Raw genomic sequence first — 21,053 nt, forward strand, 5'->3', positions numbered from 1 at the left:
TCAAATTCCCAAAAACACCGCCTGTCATCCGCGATCTCATGAGATGGAATGTTTAAATGAACTGAGTGCCCTTAAACTACAAGCAGGATATATCTGCCTCGCATGCTAATTTGTTATGTATTGCATAAGTGTTTTAATGCTTCATCTATCTGTAATGTTTTTTGTCAGGGCTCCAAATTACAAAATTTAAGCCAACTGTGACAACTTTAATTGGACAAGTTTATGGCAAATTAACTGATTTCCACTGTTCTCCAACAAGTTTCCATGGGTTTGATACACAGTGCCATGTCACTGAGTTTGGGGGGTTGGACTGGTTGCATTGTGCAGTAAGCTGTCATATAATACATCACTGTATGTGTCCAGATTTCAATTACACAACAACCTGTGATAATTACTAAACATCCAATCTGGCTGACAACAATACTGGCACAATATGAAAAGTTAACAATATGAAAATCACGACTTAGGAAAACAATGGTGATTTTTCTCATGTAAAGATTTTTCCCATGTAAAGGGCGGCAGGGTGGTGCAATGGTAGAGTTGCTGCCTTACAGTGCCAGAGACCTGACTGCGGGTGCTGTCTGCATGGAGTTTGTACGTTCTCCCTGTGACTGCGTGGGTTTTCTCCGGGTGTTCTGGTTTCCTCCCACACTCTAAAGACATGCAGGTTTGTAGTTTAATTGCCTCAGTAAAATAATGCAAATTTCCCCTAATGTATAGGATAGTGCTAGTGTACAAGGATCGCTGGTCGGCATGGACTGTGGGCTGAAGATTCGGTTTCCGCGCTGTATCTCTAAAGTCTAAAAATACCATTCCAATTAGAGGTTAGATTTATGGTTCATTATAAAACGAGTATGTTTACCTTCTTCAATAATTTATACTCCTGTCACCCTATGTTTCTATAATTTTGGCATTTGAGACAATTTTCTTCAGAGGCTGGAATAAAAGAAAACAACATTTGAATTTTTTTCAATTAATTCGAGAATCACATTACAGTTGGGAATTTTGAAAGGTTTATTTTAATTGTTTAAAGTAACATTTTATAAAACTTTTACCATGAAATGCTAGCTTGCTGGCTCAACTATAACAACTTGGATTTAAACAATTTTTCTTTGAAAAAGCCATCCAGCTGAAGAATATTAACCTTGTTTCTTTTTCCATGAGTCCCCCCAGTCACATGAGTATTTTGCGCATTTTCTGTTTTTATTGCAGATCTTGAGCGTGTCAATAATTTGCTGAGTTGGGTTTTGACGTATTCGATGGGATGATTGAAAACTTGGTCAAGGAGATACTTTTTTTAACTTTTTTAAAATTTTATTTAAATTTTAACAAAACAAATACATGTATGAACTCATAGTACGCGATGGTACCTACATTATAAATTCGATTATACATTTTAAATTTGATTATACTTGTATTGTTCTGTATTATCTCCCCACCCACAACCCCCCTCCCCCCCATCCCCCAGTTAGAAAAAAGAGGAAAAAGGAGAAGAAGAAAGATAAAAAAATAAAAAATAAAAAAAAGGAAAGAAAGAAAGAAGAAAGAAGGAAACCTGGCGACAAGAAGGAAACACTTCCGGCTAATTTCTTATTAAATTCTTTTTAGGGGTATCAAGGAGATACTTTTGAAGAAGGAAGGAGATGTGGAAAGATTTATTTATCAGGTGGTTCTCAACCAATTGTTGGTTATCAAAAATTACAGCAGGGGCTTGGGTCGGACCGCTACGGACCGTCCGGCGCGGCCTGGAACCACAACAGTCTGACCGCGGGAGAAGACGGCAGGGGAAGGGAAAATACGTTGTGGCCTTCCATCACAGTGAGGAGAGGACTGGAGGAGACTCACTGTGATGGATGTTTCTTTTTTTGTGTGTTTTTGGGGTTGTGTAATTTGCCTATTTTAATGCTTTATTGTGTAATCTGCCTATTTTAGTGCTTTTATTGTTGGACTGTGGGTGACTGAATTTCGTCCAAAAACCTTTTTTGGATGACAAATAAAGCTATCTTGAATCTTGAATCTTGAATCTTGAATCTTGAATCAGTTGATGAAGTGAGCTGAGAACTGGTTAATAAAGTTTAATGCAGATGAGCTTGAGGTATTGCACTTTGGGAAGCCAAACCAGGGTAAGACCATCACAGTAAATGGCAGGTCTCTGGGGTGTGTTGTAGAGCAGAAGGATGGGGGAGTGCAGGAACATAGCTCCGCAAAGTGGCATCACAGGTAGCCAGGGTGGTCAAGAAGATTTTCAGAACAATGGCCTTCATTGTTAATGTATAGAATGTATACATTACAGGGTAATATATAGAAGTTGGGATGTTACATTACAGTTGTGCATTACGTTGGTGAGGCCACATTTAGATAATTATGCTCAATTTTGGTCTCTGTGCTATAGGAAAGATGTTGTTAAGCTGGAAAGAGGGCAAAAAAGATTTACAAGGATGTTGACAAGTCTTGAGGGCCTGAGCTATAGCGAGAGGTTAGGCAGGCTAGGACTTTATTCCTTGGAGCGCAGAAGGATGAAGAGTGATCTTATAGAGGTGTATAAGATAATGAGATGAATAAATAAGATAAATGCACAGTGTTTTACCCAGAGTATGGGGAATCAGGAACCAGAGAACATAGGTTTAAAGCGGGAGGGAAAAGATTTTAAAGGCCCTGATTGGCAACTGTTTCACTCATAGGGTGGTGGGTGTATGGGACAAGCTGCCAGAGGAGGTAGTTGAGGCAGGTATTGTAACAGCATTTAAAACAGCATTTGGACAGGTACATGGATAGGAAAGATTTAGAGGGATATGAGCCAAACGCAGGCCGTGGGACTAGTGCAGCGGCCTTTGGGCACCTCTGCCAACTTCATTGCAAAGACTTGGAAGTAGCATAGTTTCCGCATTAGAGGAAATTAAAACAATAGCTTTCTATTGTACTTCGGTACACATCACAATAAACTGAACTAAATTAAACTAAGCTCACTCCATGAATCTATAAAGAACTATGGAAAGTGTGCAGCGTCAGGGTGGTTGTGAATCGAATTCAAGCGTGACAATCTGTGCATTCCCACCCCTCAATGAGTATGAATTTCATGGGAACATACATTCCTGGAATTCAGATGTGCCCTGCCCACTCTGCAGAAGCGACCTCATTGGGAATTCTTATGGAATGTCAGATCCCAGCCTCGCCGCTGTGCCACCGTGCACTTTCTATACATTTTATACCAATCGGGGATTGTGCTTCGGTATGGCGATACTTTACTGAACTGCGTGTGAGGGTAGAATTTCACTGTGCGTATGCACTGTTGAACCGTTGAACCATTGAACAGGCAGCAAATACTCAAGGAAGGAGGGGTAGAGAGTTCCAAACAGCCGATTGTAACGTAATGGTGCTCACTCTCAAAGCTTTTCTGTCACAGAACAACAGGAGAAATGACTCGAAGAAGGCAAGCAGCCCTAATAGCTCAATTTAATGAAATGATTTTGTAGCTGGAAATAGTGCAAGGGAAGCTGGTTATTTCAGAGAGCCACTCTCCAGTAAAGGTGATCATTATGGCAGAGGGAAGGATGAAACCGAGAGGGTAAAAGCAACACTATGTTGGGTGGAGGTCATGGAGAAATATACTTGTGACGGAAAGGTTGCCAGGATAAGTGCTGCCCCCGCAACGCTTCCTATTGCAGATGTTGTTTTACCCTCCATCTTAAGAGCACTTTACTGTAAGCTTGTTGCTGCACCACAGACAGGGGATGCACAACACACACAAACTGTCTGTATGTTTGCCACAAGTAGCAGCACGTGCATCTTTTTCTTGGTGTTGAAGGAATCAAGAACCAGAGGACATAGGTTTAAAGTGAGGGGGGAAATCATTTAATAGGAACCTGAGTCATAGTTTTAGTCATAGAGTCATACAGTGTGGAAACAGGCCCTTCGGCCCTACCAGCCCACACCAACCAACATGCACCAATTTACACTAGTCCCACTTGCTTGCGTTTGGCCTATATCACTCTAATCCTGTCCTATCCATGTACCTGTCCAATTGCTTCTTAAACTTTGCAATAGCCCCTGCCTCAACTACCTCCTCCAGCAGCTCGTTCCATACCCCCACCACCCTTTGTGTGAAAAAGTTACCCCTCAGATTCCTATAAAATCTTTCCCCCTTCACCTTAAACCTATGCCCTCTGGCTCCCGATTCCCCCACTCCGGGCAAGATTCTGTGCATTCACCCGATCTATTCCTCTCAGGATTTTATACACCTCGATAAGATCACCCCCTCATCCTCCTGTGCTCCAAGGAATAGAGTCCCAGCCTACTCAACCTCTCCCTGCAGCTCACGCCCTCGAGACCTGGCAACATCCTTGTAAACATCTGAGGGGTAATTTCTTTCACACAATTTGATGGGTGTATGGAACAAGCTGCCAGAGGAGGTAGTTGAGGTGGGTACTATCACAACATTTAAAAAACATTTGGGAAGTATATGGATAAGATAGGTTTTGAGGGATATGGGTCAAACGCAGGCAGGTGGGACTAGTGTAAATGGTTGGCGTGGGCAGGTTTGGCTGAAGGGCCTGTTTCCACGCCGTATAACTTTATGACTGTGTGACTATGACATTGATAGAATTGCTTTTAGCAGGTATTGATGCAAATTAATGCACTTCTTGGCAGACCAAGGAAAGTCTTGGCTTGGGCATGGTGCAAGATGGTGATTACACTCCCCCCTGCTGTAGATCGATCTAACTGCAGCCTGGCTTGACTTCTGGATACTTTATCAGGCACAGGAAGAGTGGGGAGCAAAGTTAGGGTGACCACTTCTTTACCAGCAATGTTGGTGATGTTGGCAACTTAAGGTAGTGGGGCTAAAACAATTTGCGACATGGAACAGCATCAAGATTCCTTGGTCAACATATTGTTTGAGCTCAGAGGTATTTATTCACAAAATGCTGGAGTAACTCAGCAGGTCAGGCAGCATCTCAAGAGAGAAGGAATGGGTGACGTTTCGGGTCAAGACCCAAGACGTTTCGGGTCGAGACCTGAGCTCATCTCATTAAATTAGGTAAGTGTGGCTACTTAAATGTTAATTCATTCAGATATACAGGTCTGCAGAAAGAAAATTTAGTGTGATATCATGAAAAAAAAATTGTTGTGTATTCAGTGATATTTATTATTGTCTTTCAATACTTGTTTCGTTGGATGTGAAGTCAAGAGTGTTTTATTGTCATATGTCCCAAAATAGAAACATAGAAAATAGGTGCAGGAGGAGGTCATTCGACCCTTCGAGCCAGCACCGCCATTCATTGTGATCATGGCTGATCGTCCCCAATCAATACCCCGTGCGTGCCTTCTCCCCATATCCCTTGATTCCACTAGCCCCTAGAGCTCTATCTAACTCTCTCTTAAATCCATCCAGTGGTTTGGCTTCCTCTGCCCTCTATGGCAGAGAATTCCACAAATTCACAACTCTCTGGGTGAATTTTTTTTTCTCACCTCAGTTTTAAATGGCCTCCCCTTTATTCTAAGACTGTGGCCCCTGGTTCTGGACTCGCCCAACATTGGGAACATTTTTCTTGCATCTAGCTTGTCCAGTCCTTTTATAATTTTATGTTTCTATAAGATCCCCTCTCATCCTTCTAAACTCCAGTGAATACAATCCTAGTCTTTTCAATCTTTCCTCATATGTCAGTCCCGCCATCCCAGGGATCAATTTCGTGAACCTACGCTGCACTGCCTCAATTACAAGGATGTCCTTCCTCAAATTAGGAGACCAAAACTGTACACAATACTCCAGATGTGGTCTTACCAGGGCCCTATACAACAAAATGAAACAATGAAATTATATTTTTTACAAACAGACAAATAAATAGACAATAGTTGTGCAAAGTCAAAAATAATGCCCCCATGTCTATATAGTTCAGAGCCTGTTTGGAGGTTGTAGTGTTTAATAGCCTGATGGTTGTCGGAAAGAAGCTGCTCCTACACCTGCAGGCTCCTACACCTTCTTCCCGATGGCAGGAGTGAAATGAGAGTGTGGACAGGGTGGTGTGGCTCTCTTGTAAATCTCTTCGATGATGTATTTGTGATACCTGTTTGACATTGTTAATTTAAAACCATCAGAAGCAGGATTAGGTCATTCAACCCATTGAGTCTACTCCACCATTTGACCATGGCTCATCTGTTGTTCCCTCCCAACCCAATTCTTTTGTCTTTTCCCCATAACCTTTGACTCCCTTCCAAATCAAGAACCTATCAAGCTCCGCCTTTAAAATACCCACGTTTTGACCTCCACAGCCATCTGTGGCAATGAATTCCGTCATAACCCTCCTCATAACCTCATAACCCTCCTCATCTCATAACCCTCCTCATCTCCATTATGATGGTGCGTCTTTTTATTATGAGTTTTATACTTAATATAAAGTATACAAAAAAGACACAAAGTGCTGGAGTAACTCAGCAGATCAGGCAGCATCTCTGGAGAACACGGACAGGTGATGTCTCGAGTCGGGACCCTTCTTTAGAAATGATTGTGGTGGGGGAGCAAGAGCTGGTATCCAGATGGAGGCAGGACAATGTCTGACGAGTGATAGGTGGATATAGAGAGGGTGGTGGTGGTGGGGGGGGGGGGGGGGGGGGGGGTTGATAGGAAGATGGTTGGACAAAGGCCGGTGTTGAAAAGACTAAAGATGTGAGATAAGGATAGAAGAAATGCAAATTGTGAAGCTGGTGGTGGGGGAGGTGAGAAATGTGTACGTGTCCAGGTGGAGTACAGGGAAGAAGCGGGCGACACGGTAGCGCAGCGGTAGAGTTGCTGCTTTACAGCGAATGCAGCGCCGGAGACTCAGGTTCGATCCTGACTACGGGTGCTGCACTGTAAGGAGTTTGTACGTTCTCCCCGTGACCTGCGTGGGTTTTCTCCGAGATCTTCGGTTTCCTCCCACACTCCAAAGACGTACAGGTATGTAGGTTAATTGGCTGGGTAAATGTAAAAATTGTCCCTAGTGGGTGTAGGATAGTGTTAATGTACGGGGATCGCTGGGCGGCACGGACTTGGTGGGCCGAAAAGGCCTGTTTCCGGCTGTATATATATGATGATGATGATATGATGAGATGAAGCCGGAAAGAGAAGGGAGAAAGAAGATGGGGGTGAAGGGCTAGTGGAGAGGGGTAAAGCAGGGGTGGGGGAAGAGGAGGGCCGAAGAAGGAAATGGGGAAAGGAGGAGGATGGAGTGAAGGGGGGAAAGGGGAGGAAAGGAGGGAGTGGGTGGGGAATGGGAGAGGGGGTGAAGGGGGAAAAGGAGGGGGGAGAAAAGTGAAGGGGTAAAGGTGGGGGGTTTGGGTGGATAGGAGGGGGAGGGTGAGAAAGGAGGAGAGAGCATGAAGGTGAAGGGGGAAGGAAGGGAGGGGGAGGGGGTGAAGGAGGGAAAGAAGGGAGTGGAGTTGTGGGAGGGGGAAGGGGTGAAGTAGAGGAGTGAAGGGGAAAAGAAGTGTGATGAAGAGGGAAAGGAGGGGGAGACGGTGAGGAAGGGGAGGAGAGGGGTGAAGGTGAAGGGAGGATGGGGGTCATGGGGAAGAGGGGATGGGATAAGGGGGACTGAGAAGGTGGGGGGAGATAAAGGGGGAAGAGGGGATGTGAGTAAGAGGGGTTAAAGAAGGATGGATGGGGATGGGGAGGTTAGTAAGTTACCTGGAAACATTCAATGTTCATACTGTTGTACTCAGTACTCTTCAAACCCACGCTGCAGGTTATTGTTGTGGCTCTGCCTGTATTGATGAGTAGCAAGGATGCACTGTTGGTACATAATTAGCCCCAGCAGTGCCTCACGCACCACACAGAATAATTACCTTCATTTTGCATCCATTTGACACAAGTTAACTGGCAACAATAACGTTGCCTCACTGATTCCTCATCACCGTTCCTCATTGCAGCAATCAGTGTATTTGAGAAATTTACTGAAAATATTATTAAATAATTAAAAATGCTGGGTTTAAAAAAAAAAATTCTGACTGGATCAAAATCCATTCATATTCGGGAGCTCTTCAATTATGCAATCTAAAGTAATAGGTTTATCGCTTTTTTTCCCAAAAAGTGTTTAAAACAGATAACCTTATGCAACACTAAAATAACAATAGATACAAAATGCTGGAATAACTCAGCGGGTCAGGCAGTATCTCTGGAGAAAAGGAATCGGTGACATTTCATAGAAACATAGAAAATAGATGCAAAAGTAGGTCATTTGGCCCTTCTAGTCAGTAATGCCTTGCAATATGATCATCATCCAAAATCAGTACACCGTTCCTGCTTTCTCCCCATATCTCTTGATTCCATTAGCCCTAAGAGCTCTATCTAACTCTATCTTGAATACATCCAGTGAATTGGCCTCCACTGCCTTCTGTGACAGAGAATTCCACAGATTCACAACTCTCTGGGTGAAGAAGCTTTTCCTCATCTCAGTCCTGAATGGCCTACCCCTTATCCTTAAACTGTGACCCCTGGTTCTGGACTCCCCCAACATTGGGAACATTTTTCCTGCATCTAGCCTGTCCAATCCCTTAAGAATTTTGTATGTTTCTAAGGAATCTCCTTGCATCTTTCTAAATTCCAGTGAACATAAGCCCAGTCGACCCTTTCTTTCGACTAGATTTTGACTGGTTGAGACCCTTCTTCAGACTGAGAGTCAGTGGGGAGGGAAACTGGAGCTCTACCTGAAATGTCACCTATTCCTTTCCTGCAGACATGCTGCCTGACCCGTTGAGTTACTCCGGCATTTTGTGTCTATCTTTGGTGTAAACCAGCATCTGCAGTTCCTTCTTGCACCAAAATTAAAATGTTGCTATAATTCTTGTTGCCGCTAATTGTGAGTTTTGTAACATTGTCGGCACCAGAAACGTGGCGATTCTTGTGTACTGCCTAGGTAAGGTCTGCTGTATGATTTTTTCAGGTGGTACGAAAACAAAGCATTTCACTGTACCTCAGTACAGGTGACAATAAAGTTTCATTGAATCATTGAAGCTGGATTTTTTCAGAATTGTGTAGGATGGAACTGCAGATGCTGGTTTACACCGAAGATAGACGTAAAATGCTGGAGTAACTCTGGAGAAAAGGAATAGGTGACATTTCGGCTCGGGACCCTTCATTAGACTGAGAGTCAGGGGAATTCCTCTGTTTGGAATTTGATGAAGGATTGGAACTGTAAGAAAATAACTGTAGATGCTGGTACAAATCGAAGGTATTTATTCAAAAAATTGCTGGAGTAACTCAGCAGGTCAAGCAGCATCTCAGGAGAGAAGGAATGGGTGACGTTTCGGGTCGAGACCCTTCTTCAGAATGATGTCAGGGGGGCGGGACAAAGGAAGGATATAGGTGGAGACAGGAAGACAGTGGGAGATCTGGGAAGGGGGAGGGGAAGAGAGGGACAGAGGAACTATCTAAAGTTGGAGAAGTCAATGTTCATACCGCCGGGCTGCAAGCTGCCCAGGCAAAATATGAGGTGCTGTTCCTCCAATTTCCGGTGGGCCTCACTATGGCACTGGAGGAGGCCCATGACAGAAAGGTCAGACTGGGAGTGGGAGGGGGAGTTGAAGTGCTCAGCCACCGGGAGATCAGGTTGGTTAAGGCCGACTGAGCGAAGGTGTTGAGCGAAGCGATCGGCGAGCCTGCGTTTGGTTTCGCCGATGTAAAGAAGATGACACCTAGAGCAGCGGATGCAATAGATGAGGTTGGAGAAGGTGCAGGTGAACCTCTGTCTCACCTGGAAAGACTGTTTGGGTCCTTGGATGGAGTTGAGGGGGGAGGTAAAGGGACAGGTGTTGCATCTCCTGCGGTTGCAGGGGAAAGTGCCCGGGGATGGGGTGGTTTGGGTAGGAAGGGACGAGTGGACCAGGGATGGAGATGGGAAACTGGATCTCTGACTGTTTCAGTCAATATATTGTCATCGTTAATGTCCATCGACCTGGTATCAAATAGATTTCAGATTGAATTATTTTGTGTAATTCCCTTCTGCAATTGAAAAGGCAACTTCTTACATTGTAAAACGGCTGGAATGCGTAGTTAATACAATTGCCACAAGGTGGCAGAAGATGCTTGTTTTCCCAGATGTTTCTGGCAGGTGATGTGTAAACTTTGGATTTTCACGTCATGTATATTATAGAAAATTAAGCTGGATGAATTTATTTCGGTTGACGCGCAAGCTGCTATGTTATCAAAATAAAATGGAATAAACTTCCGATCGGAGTCATCCTTAGTGGCACAATTCAAAGCTTTTAGTGCCTACACTGGCAAATGGGAATGGGGCAAATTGGTTCGGAGTTCATTGTGCATTAACTGTTGTATTGCTCATGTTTTCTGGTAAGTGGGGTCTTAACTGAGTCACAAATGATGGTCTGTTGAGTGCCCAAGTGTGAATTTGCGCTACAGAGATTGTTTTAAAGTCGGCAAATGGACAGGTGTGTTGTAGAAGTGGAGAGTGGCAGAGTGTGTGTGTGGGTGTGTGTGTGTGTGTGTGACAAAACACAGGACAGCAGGAAACTAAATCTCATTGTCATGAGACCTTTTATGATGATGCAGCCCATTAAACCTGCGACAATGCTGGTTCAATTGTTCAAATAGGCTGATTTATCCCAGCGACAATGAGAATAACATCAAGGGTTCAGATCCGAGTAAGCAAAAAACCTGGTGTTTATCATATCTTGAAAGCTGAAGATGCATTAAGTGGTAACGTGTGCTGGAGTAACTCAATGGGTCAGGCAGCATCTCCGGAGAATATGTAGAAACAAGGAACTGCAGATTCTTGCTTGCAAAAAAAGGTCAGGCAGCATCCCTGGAGAACATGGATACGTAATGTTTTGGGTCGCGACCCTTCTTCAGACTGATTGTGGTGGGGAGAAAGCTGGAAGAGTGGAGGGGCTGGACTAAGCTTCGCAAGTGATAGGTGGAGACAGGTGAAGGTGGGTTTGATAGGTAGATGGTTGGCTAGAGGCCACAGATGAAAAGACAAAAAGTGTGAGATAATGATAGTGGATGTGAGATTTGTGAAGCTAGAGGAAGGAATATAGGTGGAATGGCGAGAGGGGGATGGGAAGAAATGGGTGACTATCCATGTGGGGCACAGGGAAGAAAAGGGGGTTGTTTGTAGGTTAGTTATCTAAAATTGGAGAATTCAGTGTTCATACTATTGTATTGTAAGCTACCCAAGTTTGCATGTGGCCTCAATCTGGCAATGGAGGAGGCCCAGGGCAGAAAGGTCTGTGTGGGAGTGTGAAAAGGAGTTAAAATGGTTCGCAACCAAATAGGTAGATAATCTGTGGAACACATTGCCACATAGGGCTGTGGAGGCCAAGTTGGTGGATATTTTTAAGGCAGAGATAGAAAAATTCTTGATTAGAACGGGTGTCAAGGGTTATGGGGAGAAGGCAGGAAAATAGGATTAGGAGGCAGAGATCAGCCATGATTGAATGGCGGTGTAGACTCGATGGACCGAATGGCCTAATTCTACTCCTATAACTTGTGAACTTGGCAGACTGAGCTCAAGTGTTCTGCGAAATGTCCAATTTTTACCAAAGCCAATTAACCCATAAACCAGTACCTCTTTGGAGTGTGGGAGGAAACCGGAGCAGCCAGAGAGAACCCACCAAGAGTACGTACAAACTCCCTACAGACAGCAACCATAATCAGGATCAAACCTGGGTCTCAGGCACTGGGCCGCCCCTTATATTTTCCATATAATTCCTGTCTTATTACTTTTATTTTATGGCCTGTATGCCCATTTGACTAAACTCTACTTTCAATCACAATTATCTAGATTAAAATGTGTGCATTTTTGTAAATGGCCTCTCATTCTCTTACCATTTGGGAAGCCTCGTTGGGGTGGATTAACCTTTCAAGAAAGGAAGGTGCCTTGTTAATTCTTGTTGTTTGCTCTTTGGTGAAAGGATTGTTATTGATCCTATTTTCTTGGAAAACGTCTTCACAGTTATACAAGATGGTCAAAAAGGTTTTCGGCATATTAGCCTTCATCATTCAGAGTATTGAGTACGGAGGTTGGGAGGTCATGTTGCAGTTATATACGATGTTGGTGAGGCCACATTTGGAGTATTCTGTTCAGTTTTGGGAAACATGTTATAGCAAAGATGTTGTCAAGCTGGAAAGAGTACAGAGAAGATTTATGAGGATGTTGCCAGGACTTGAGGGCCTGAGCTATAGGGAGAGGTTGAGCAGGCAAGGACTCTATTCCTTGGTGCAGGAGGATTAGGATGATATTATGGAGGTGTACAAGACTTTGAGAGGAATAGATCGGATAAATGCACAGAGTCTATTGCCCAGAGTAGGGGTATCGAGAAACAGAGGACATAGGTTTAAGGTGAGGGGGGAAAGATTTAATAGAACTTGAGGGGTAACTTTTTTCCATAAAAAGTAGAGTGTATAGAACGAGCTGCTGGAGGAGGTATCTGAGGCAGGTACTATTGCAATGTTAAAGAAACATTTTGACAGGTACATGGATAGGATAGGTTTAGAGGGATATGGGTCAAATGCAGGCAGGTAGGACTAGTGTAGATGGGGCATGTTGGTCAGTATGGGCAAGTTGGACCTAAGGGGCTATTACCATGCTCTATGACTCTATTGAACCTGGGACAGGGACAGAATGTTAGCCAGATGCCTCTGTAATCTGTGCAGGGAATGTTTGTGCATGTATGGGTAGGTCAGGTCTGGCTATGATATGTAGAAACAAGGAACTGCAGATGCTGATTGGATAGGGTCCCAACCCGAAATGTCACCTATCCATGTTCTCCAGAGATGCTGTCTGACCCATTAAGTTACTCCAGCACTTTGTGCCCTTTTTGTTAATGAGACCCACACCAGAGATGTTGGGTGCAGAAATATATTTCCCATTTTTAAAAAAGTATTATTTTAAATCCTTGTTTCAGGGGGAAATTTCTTGAACCTTTTTGCATAACTCACTTCGTGGAGACTAATTTCTAGCATGGCTTTTGTTGTTTTGACTTAAGTAGTCTAGGCTAAGAGATTTTCTTCCGTAGGAAGCTGGCAGTGTAATAATTATGCCCGCTTTTCTCTCTCTCTCTCTCTCTCTCTCTTTCTCTCTCTCTCTCATAAATGCAGCCAAGATCTCTTGCAGTGAACCATATTGTCCCTACTGCCTTCTTCATGCCAACTGAATCTGCATATAGCAGAAGAATTTGAAGGAAGAGCGGAGGAATGGGTGGGGGGGGGGGGGAGGGGGATGGGGGGGGGGGGGAGTGGGGGGGAATAGATAGTGGGATGGTAAGGGAGAGTTTTAATATTTCAGTAGAAGAACTTCTTTGCTGCAAAATCAGTCGAAGTGTATTTTGACCCTCCCGAAACAAAATCTCTAGTTTGGATTTCAAACGCATTTCTGGCAGTCGGATAGTGTTGCATAAGGGGAGGAGAAAATCAAGCATATGTTTATTTTCATTAATTTTGCCCGAGAACTCAGTAAGGTGCAGTAAATGTTGGAGACATTCTCTTCCGCTTCCTTTGCTGGCTGTCACACATAACACACACATGCACACAGTTACACTGAAATCACACCCAACTGCACTGCCAGCAGGAATATTTGAATGAAATCAGTAGAAAATAAAATAAAAGTGTGTGTATATAATAATATTGCTGTTTGTTTTTCTCCAGGCTAACAGTAAACATTAAAGTGATCTAGTAATGCTGAAACACCCACATTTGTTCTAGCTTTGGGCTGTTTATATTTAATCATGATTGATCATATTTTCTGTTGATGCTGAAAAGTTTAAAAAAAACAAAAACAGACTTTCAACTTCCAAATTTTGAGCACTGCGAGGGAAAAAAAACAACTGTGCAAATTCCTTTATTGGTCTAAGCTGATAAAGTATTTAAAGGCACAGATACTGTAGTTTCCTGAGTTTACCTCTGGCCACAGTTTATAACTGGGTTAAAGGGATATTATCCGAGAATATTTGTCTCCATCGCTGTGTCAGGTTAGTCACACTAGTAACGTTATCAAGGCTCTGGAGATTTTTTTCTGAGTTTCAGAGATGATTGCTTTGAGAAACACCACTGCTCAGTCCGCCTAAACCTACCTGATTTCACGGTTGCTCAACTCTTTAACTCCCCCTCCCATTCCCACATTGACCATTCTGTCCTGGGCCTCCTCCATTGTCAAAGTGAGGCCCAGCGCAAATTGGAGGAACAGCACCTCATATTCCGCTTGGGCTGCTTACACCCCAGCGATATGAACATTGACCTCTAACTTCATGTAACCCTTGCTTTCCCTCTCTCTCCATCCCTCCCCCTCCCAGTTCTCCGACCAGTCTTATTGTCTTCGACTACATTTTATCTGATCTATTCTACATTTTCCTTGATCTCCATTCCTATTCTCACACCTTACACTTCCTTATCTATGTATCTCCCTCTCCCCTGACATCAGACGGAAGGGTCTCGACCCGAAACGTCACACATTCCTTCTCCCCTGAGACGCTGCCTGTTCTGCTGAGTTACTCCGGCATTTTATGTCTATCTTCGGTTTAAACCAGCATCTGTATTTCCTTCCTACATATGCTTTGAAAGTGTTGTTAGCAGGAGGGGCCACTGGGCCACCCTTCTTCAGACTGCGCCCATGTTATGCAAACCTGTGCTCACATCATTCTTGCATAGAGATATCTGTAGTGCACTGTACCGACAGACAGCCCAGTGCCACAGTGTTACTCTGACCTACACCCTTCTCCACTGTATGTGTGTTACACATGGATCAAAACCAAACATTTAAGACCATTTTTGAAGGTATTTATAGTGGATACTCTGAGAGTAAACACTATGGTGATTAATTTTAGCTTCTCAGTAATTGTAAACACTGTGCTCTTCCTAAAAATCCGTCAGCATTTTGATTAGCAGCGGACGGATGTGACTAATCAGGGACACTAGGGACAATTTACGATTTTACCAATGCCAAATTAACCTACAAACCTGTACGTCTTTGGAGTGTGGGGGGAAACTGGAGCACTTGGGAGAAAAACCACGTGGTCACGGAGAACGTACAAACTCCGTACAGACAGCACCCGTAGTCTGGATCGAACCTGGGTCTCTGGCGCTGTGAGGCAGCAACTCTACTGCTGTGTCAGCATTTCACCCTGTTGTGATTCTTATAATGCTGAGGTACAGTGGGGTGCGGGGATTCACCACTAACTCTGGGGTAGAGTAACTGTAAATGCTGTGCTCTTCTGAGAAATCCATCAGCATTTTGATTAGTAGCAGACTGCCGTAACTGATCGGGTCCCATATTTCCAAGGATGCCAAACACAGTTTATTTGGAAAATTGCTGCAATTCCAAATAATTTATGAAGCGTCAGATACCAGTCGATCCATTGGAAGGTTTGGTTGGCACGAGGGTAAGAGGAGAACAAGGGAAGAAAAGGCAACTCTCTTTTCACTCAGCCTTCCAGTTCCACACAGCCTGCTGAGAAATATTCACGTTACCCAGAAATGAAAGGCAACAGTTATTACTTCTGCAGAAACGTCTGCAGCAGTAGAATTGCTCACTCACATCGCCAGACCCAGGTTCAATCCTGTCTACAGGTGTTGCCTGTACGGGGTTTGTACGTTCTCCCTGGGACCGTGTGGGTTTTCTCCAGGTGCTCTGGTTTCCTCCCACATTCCAAAGATTTAGATTTTTTTTTTAGAGATACAGCGCAGAAACAGGCCCTTCAGCCCACCGGGTCCACGTCGCCCAGCGATCCCCGCACATTAACACTATCCTACACCCACTAGGAACAATTTTTACATTTGCCCAGCCAATTAACCTACAAACCTGTACGTCTTTGGAGATGTACAGGTTTGTGGGTTAATTGGCTTCAGTAAAATAGCAAATTGTCCCTAGTGCGTAGGAAAGTGTTAGTGTACGGGGCGATCGCTGGTCAGCACGGACTTGGAGGGCCAAAGGTCCTGTTCCCACTCTGTATCTCTACATTCTAAACGTTAAACCCTTTATCCTGTATCTGTACACTTTGGACGGTTTGATTATAATTATTATATAGTCGTTTCTCTGACTGGATAGCACGCAACAAAAAGAGCTTTTTCACTGTACACATGACAATGATAAACTAAACTCAATTCAGCCACAATTGTTTGCCATCCTGCAGAATAAACCTGAATTAGCACAAATTATGTCACAATTTGAGTCTTCATTCTTTCGGCTGAAGCTGAAATTATTCTAAGCCCTGTGGAAATGATTTCTTGAGGCATATTTTGACATCAACTTCAATTTTATTCAAACTTTAGACAGCAACCACATAGTATCAAGCAGTATTTAGTTAAAATGCGATGACACAAAAGTGAATTCAATCTGACCCGTCCTGTAATAAATGCCACAACTGAGGCATTAGAGCTTACAAGAGTAGCTTGCATTTGTACATGTGTGTTCTGTGACTGCTCATCATGAGTTTTGTTCCCTTGTTACATTCTTATAGCTTAAGTTATACTTTTTGGGCATGAGTAATCCAATAAGTCATGTATATTTTTTTTAAATACTTTTGTTCTTTATAACAGGTCAAAAATTGTTCACAGAACAGCAATCATCTTATACTCTTCCAAGAGTTGCCATACAGCTAAGTACTGAAAGAGGTTAAAAATATGTAATAAAGCAAAATTTACAAAGGTTTGCACCCTGCTAGGGGGTGCATTATAGATACATGGGAATCCTCACCAGCAAAGGCACACTGGAAACGACAGAATGTGAAAGATACAAACTAATAACTTTGCAATTATATACTCAGTGCCTGCATTAGCACAGGAGGTACAAGAACATAGTTACATGCACAGAAAAATAGATGCATAATGTTGCATGAAATGCAATAAGTGAACTTGTTGATTTCTTAAAGTCTCCAGTTCACAATGCTTATCAGAGTGCTACCATTTGGGATTAGAATGGCAATTGCTTTATAAACTTGCATTTATTGGTTGAGAACAACCATTATCTCCCAAAGATAGACACAAAAAGCTGAAGTAACTCAGCGGGGACAGGCAGCATCTCTGGAGAGAAGGAATGGGTGACGTTTCGGGTCAAGACTCTTCTTCAGACATTATCTCCCCTTCCCTTCCACCCCACTTCACCCATTGTGGTCGTGGCAAAAGTTGCAGTCATTTGATAAGTCCGTTCACCTTTTCCCTCTCTGTGCTTGTGAAATTGTTCATTCATATACAGCTCCACCACTGATTTTCCAGCACCTTTGGTTCCAGAGCCTTTGTAGATTATCCGTTTTGCTGGACCAACAGAGGTCACGGCCTCTGAGAGGAGTCCCACGGTACCAGAAAGGAATTTTCGGCAGGAACTTCCGAGGAGGGGTGGGGGTGGGCACTCTCATAATTTTGTCCGGATTAAACGAGGTGCCGGACCACAAGTTGCCAGAAAATCAGTCGTGGATCTGTATTGTGTCTGTTCAGAGAATACTGACGCCCTCGTTCAGTGCACTCATTTCGGCCTCCTCCTTCTCTCTGCTCTCACTGCAGTCAGAGTTATGATTGACCAAATGCATGGGATACTCCAAGCCGTGCTCCCCGGCAAACTCTTCCCAGCGAGAGTCGTCACTCTCGTGAGTGACGTAGCGTTCTCCACGTTTACACTCCAGCTCTCGTAGGTTCAGCCACGTTTGGTAGTCCTTCAAAACCAGAGAGGAAAAAAGAGGGGAGAGTTAAGCTCCAGCAAAGTTCTAGCTAAGTGTTAAGGTCTATCAAAAGATTTCAACCACACGTGCACAGAGACTTAAAAACACGCATACAGATGCACACAGGCAAACACATGCACAGAGCCACTCATGCGCACAGACACACACACACACACACACACACACACACACTCAGAGAGAGACACACTCAGACACAGAGACACTCAAACAGACATTCACATAGAGACTGACACGCACACGTACACACAGACATACGTACGCACAGGCATACGCGCACACACAATCTTTGTGGGATCAGCAATGATTCTTTATTAACTATCATTTTTAGGAATTGTTCTACAATGAGACTTGAGACAATCTACATCCATGTAAGGACTATACATAAATCACCTGGACGAAACGTAGATGGGCTAGTGAGTAAATTTGCCGATTACACTAAAATTGGAGGAGTTGTAGTGAGGAATGCTATCAGAAGATGCAGAGGGATGTAGACCAGCTACAGAAATGGGCAGAAAAATGACAAATGGCGTTTAACCTGAGCAAATGTGAGGGGAAGTAAATTGGTTGCAACCCCAGATTAGACCAAGTGCTTCTAACAATGTACTTCCAATACAAGAGTCAGACTGTGGGCAAAACCTAGGTTTGTGCCTGGGCCTTTCCGGGTTTGCTGAGAGGATTGATCCAGGGTAGCAATACTGATACTGATTGTGAATGATCAGCCATGATCACATTGAATGCGGTGCTGGCTCGAAGGGCCGAGTGGCCTACTTCTGCACCTAGTGTCTATTGTCTATAAACCAGCAGTGTAGGAAAGAAAACTGCAGATGCTGGTTTAAATCGAAGGTAGACACAAAATGCTGGAGTAACTCAGCGGGTCAGGCAGCATCTCTGGAGAGAAGGAATGGGTGACGTTTCGGGTCGAGACCCTTCTTCCGCCCCCTCCCCTGACATCAGTCTGAAGAAGGGTCTCGACCCAAAACGTCATCCATTCCTTCTCTCCAGAACAGCTTTAGACTTTAGAGATACAGCATGGAAGCAGGCCATTTGGCCCACTGAATCCACACTGACCAATCAGCCCATACACTTATCGACACACTAGGGGGACAATTTTACAACTTATTGCAACCAATTAATCTACAAACCTGGACATCTTTGGAGTGTGAGAGGAAACCAGACCATTCAGAGAAAACCCACGAAGTCACACAGAGAACATCCAATTTCCATACAGACAGTTCCCATAGTCAGGATCAAACCCGGTCTCTGGTGCTGTGAGGCAGCAACTCTACCGCTGCACCATGTGCCACCATCAGGAGGATAGAGGTGATCTGATAGAGGTTTATAAAAATCTTGAGGGGAATTGACAGGGTACATTTCCTGGTTTTATGATCCATCTGGATTCTTATTATTCAAAACTGACTGGATTATTTTTCATTGGGGATCAATAAAGAGGGTTAATGCTCAGAGATTTACCCAGAGTAGGAGACTCAAGTACCATAGGACATAGGTTTAAAGCACGAGGGGAAAGATTTAATAGGAACCTAAGGGGCAACTTTTTTTTTAATACACAGGGTGGTGGGTATATGGAACGAGCTGCCAGAGGAGGTAGCTGACCCGAGTACTATAACAGCATTTGAATAGATACATGGTTAGGAAAGGTTTAGAGATAAATGGGTCGCAATTGTGTTATAACATTAAAATAATATAACTATTTTACAATTCCAGAGTTACCATGTAAGTTATCAGGGATCTGGTAACTTAGAGATGAACTTGTGGTTACAGCAAGTAAAAGAAAGTGCCTTAGCCTGATCGATAGTGATAAGTTCATGTCATATTTTTCCCTCTCAACCCCTTTCTCCTACCTTCTCCCCATAACCTTTGACAACCTTACTAATCAAGAGCATGTCAATCTCCATTTTAAAAATACCCAATGGCTTGGCCTCCACAGACGTCTGTGGCAATGAACTCCGCCGATTCACCACTCTGTGGCTAAAAAATTCATCCTCGTTTCCTTTCTAAAGGTACGTCCTTTTATTCTGAGGCTGTGGCCTCTGGTCCTACACTCTTCTATGACTGGAAACATTCTTTCCACATCCACTCTATCCAGGCCTTTCACCATTCGGTAAGGTTCAATGAAGTTTCCCCTCATCCTTCGAAACTCCAGCGAATACAAGCCCAGTACCGTCAAATGCTCCTCATACTTTAACCCAATCATCCATCCCAGTCTTGTAAACCTTCCGTGCTCCCTCTCTAAGGCCAGCACATCCTTGCTGAGATATGGGGCCCAAACCTGCTCTCAATACTAAATGCCGTATAGACCAGCACCTTTATAAAGACTCAGCATTTCATCCCTGCTTCTATATTCTAGTCCTCTCGAAATGAATGCTGACATTGCATTTGCCTTGCAACAGGCTTATGTACGTTCAACAGGCAGCTTATCAATCACCAAAGAGCTCAAGCATGCCCCACAGGATCATGTTCCATGCTGGAGATCGGACTTGACTTTATCTTCTGGGAGGAAGACTGTAACTTAAGCCAATTCAAGTTGCTGCCGAGACACCATGTTCAGCCAGGAGGAATGAAGCAAGTGAGTGTCCTTTCAAATAGCAGAGCTGGCAGATTGGTGTGTCTGCCAGCATGTATGCATGGGCTAAGTAGCTAGTTCCTGACTTGAACAGTCAAGTAAATTATTCTGCTGGCACAATACAAAAACAAAACCTTTGCCTCCATCTTCTATCACCATATGACTGCATGTCCTAGATCAAAAAAAAATCCCTGTGAAGTGTTATTGGCAAGACTACAATGAAACTCACTTGCAAGCTCTCTGCCACTTTAAAAATGTTAAACCAGGTTTTGTGACCAAAAATAACATCGAGCCTAATGACGCTTGTTGTTTTATGTGCTGGTGGTACTGCAACTTCAGGTGACGGGGAGGCGCACTTTTAGGAGTGATCGTCGATGAGCGACACTGTTGGCGGCAGCAGTAGAGTTGCTGCCTCATAGCACTAGAGACCAAGGTCGATCCTGACTATGGGTGCTGTCTGTGCAGAGTTTGCACTTTCTCCCTGTGACCACGTGGGTTTTCTCCGGGTGCTCCGGTTTCCTCCCACACTCCAAAGATGTACAGGTTTGTAGGTTAATTGGCTTTTGTAAAATTGGAAATTGTCCCTAGTGTGTGTAGGATAGTGCGAGTGTACTGGGTGATCGCTGGACAGCATGGACATGGTGGGCCAAAGGGCCTGTTTCCACGCTGTATCTCTAAAGTCCAAATTCTAAATTGTCCCTAGTGATTGATGGTCGGCGCAAACTCATTGTCCGAAGCACCTGTTTCCCCGTTGTTTCTTTGAACTAAACTAAATCAAACTGAAGCATGGAGTTTTGCAGCTCCCCGATAGCTT

The 21,053-nt window shown here is 43.8% G+C and overlaps 2 protein-coding genes across 5 annotated transcripts in view; one reads left to right on the forward strand and one right to left on the reverse strand.

Annotated features, from left to right (window-relative positions):
• The window catches only part of LOC144597286 (uncharacterized), a 301,061-nt gene extending 299,109 nt beyond the window's left edge, over window positions 1–1,952 (forward strand). The window contains exon 7 of the mRNA XM_078406431.1: window positions 1,609–1,952. The gene's annotated coding sequence lies outside the window, so the exon portion shown is untranslated. The remainder of the gene's footprint in view (window positions 1–1,608) is intronic.
• A 14,281-nt stretch (window positions 1,953–16,233) lies between these two features.
• The window catches only part of prkd1 (protein kinase D1), a 148,298-nt gene continuing 143,478 nt past the window's right edge, over window positions 16,234–21,053 (reverse strand). For all 4 annotated transcript variants that reach the window (XM_078406421.1, XM_078406420.1, XM_078406419.1 and 1 more), the window contains one exon: window positions 16,234–17,631. In XM_078406421.1, the coding sequence (XP_078262547.1) occupies window positions 17,413–17,631 (219 nt within the window). In that variant the 3' untranslated portion in view covers window positions 16,234–17,412. The remainder of the gene's footprint in view (window positions 17,632–21,053) is intronic.

Source organism: Rhinoraja longicauda, chromosome 10 (assembly GCF_053455715.1).
Source record: "Rhinoraja longicauda isolate Sanriku21f chromosome 10, sRhiLon1.1, whole genome shotgun sequence".
Lineage (NCBI taxonomy): Eukaryota > Metazoa > Chordata > Chondrichthyes > Rajiformes > Arhynchobatidae > Rhinoraja > Rhinoraja longicauda.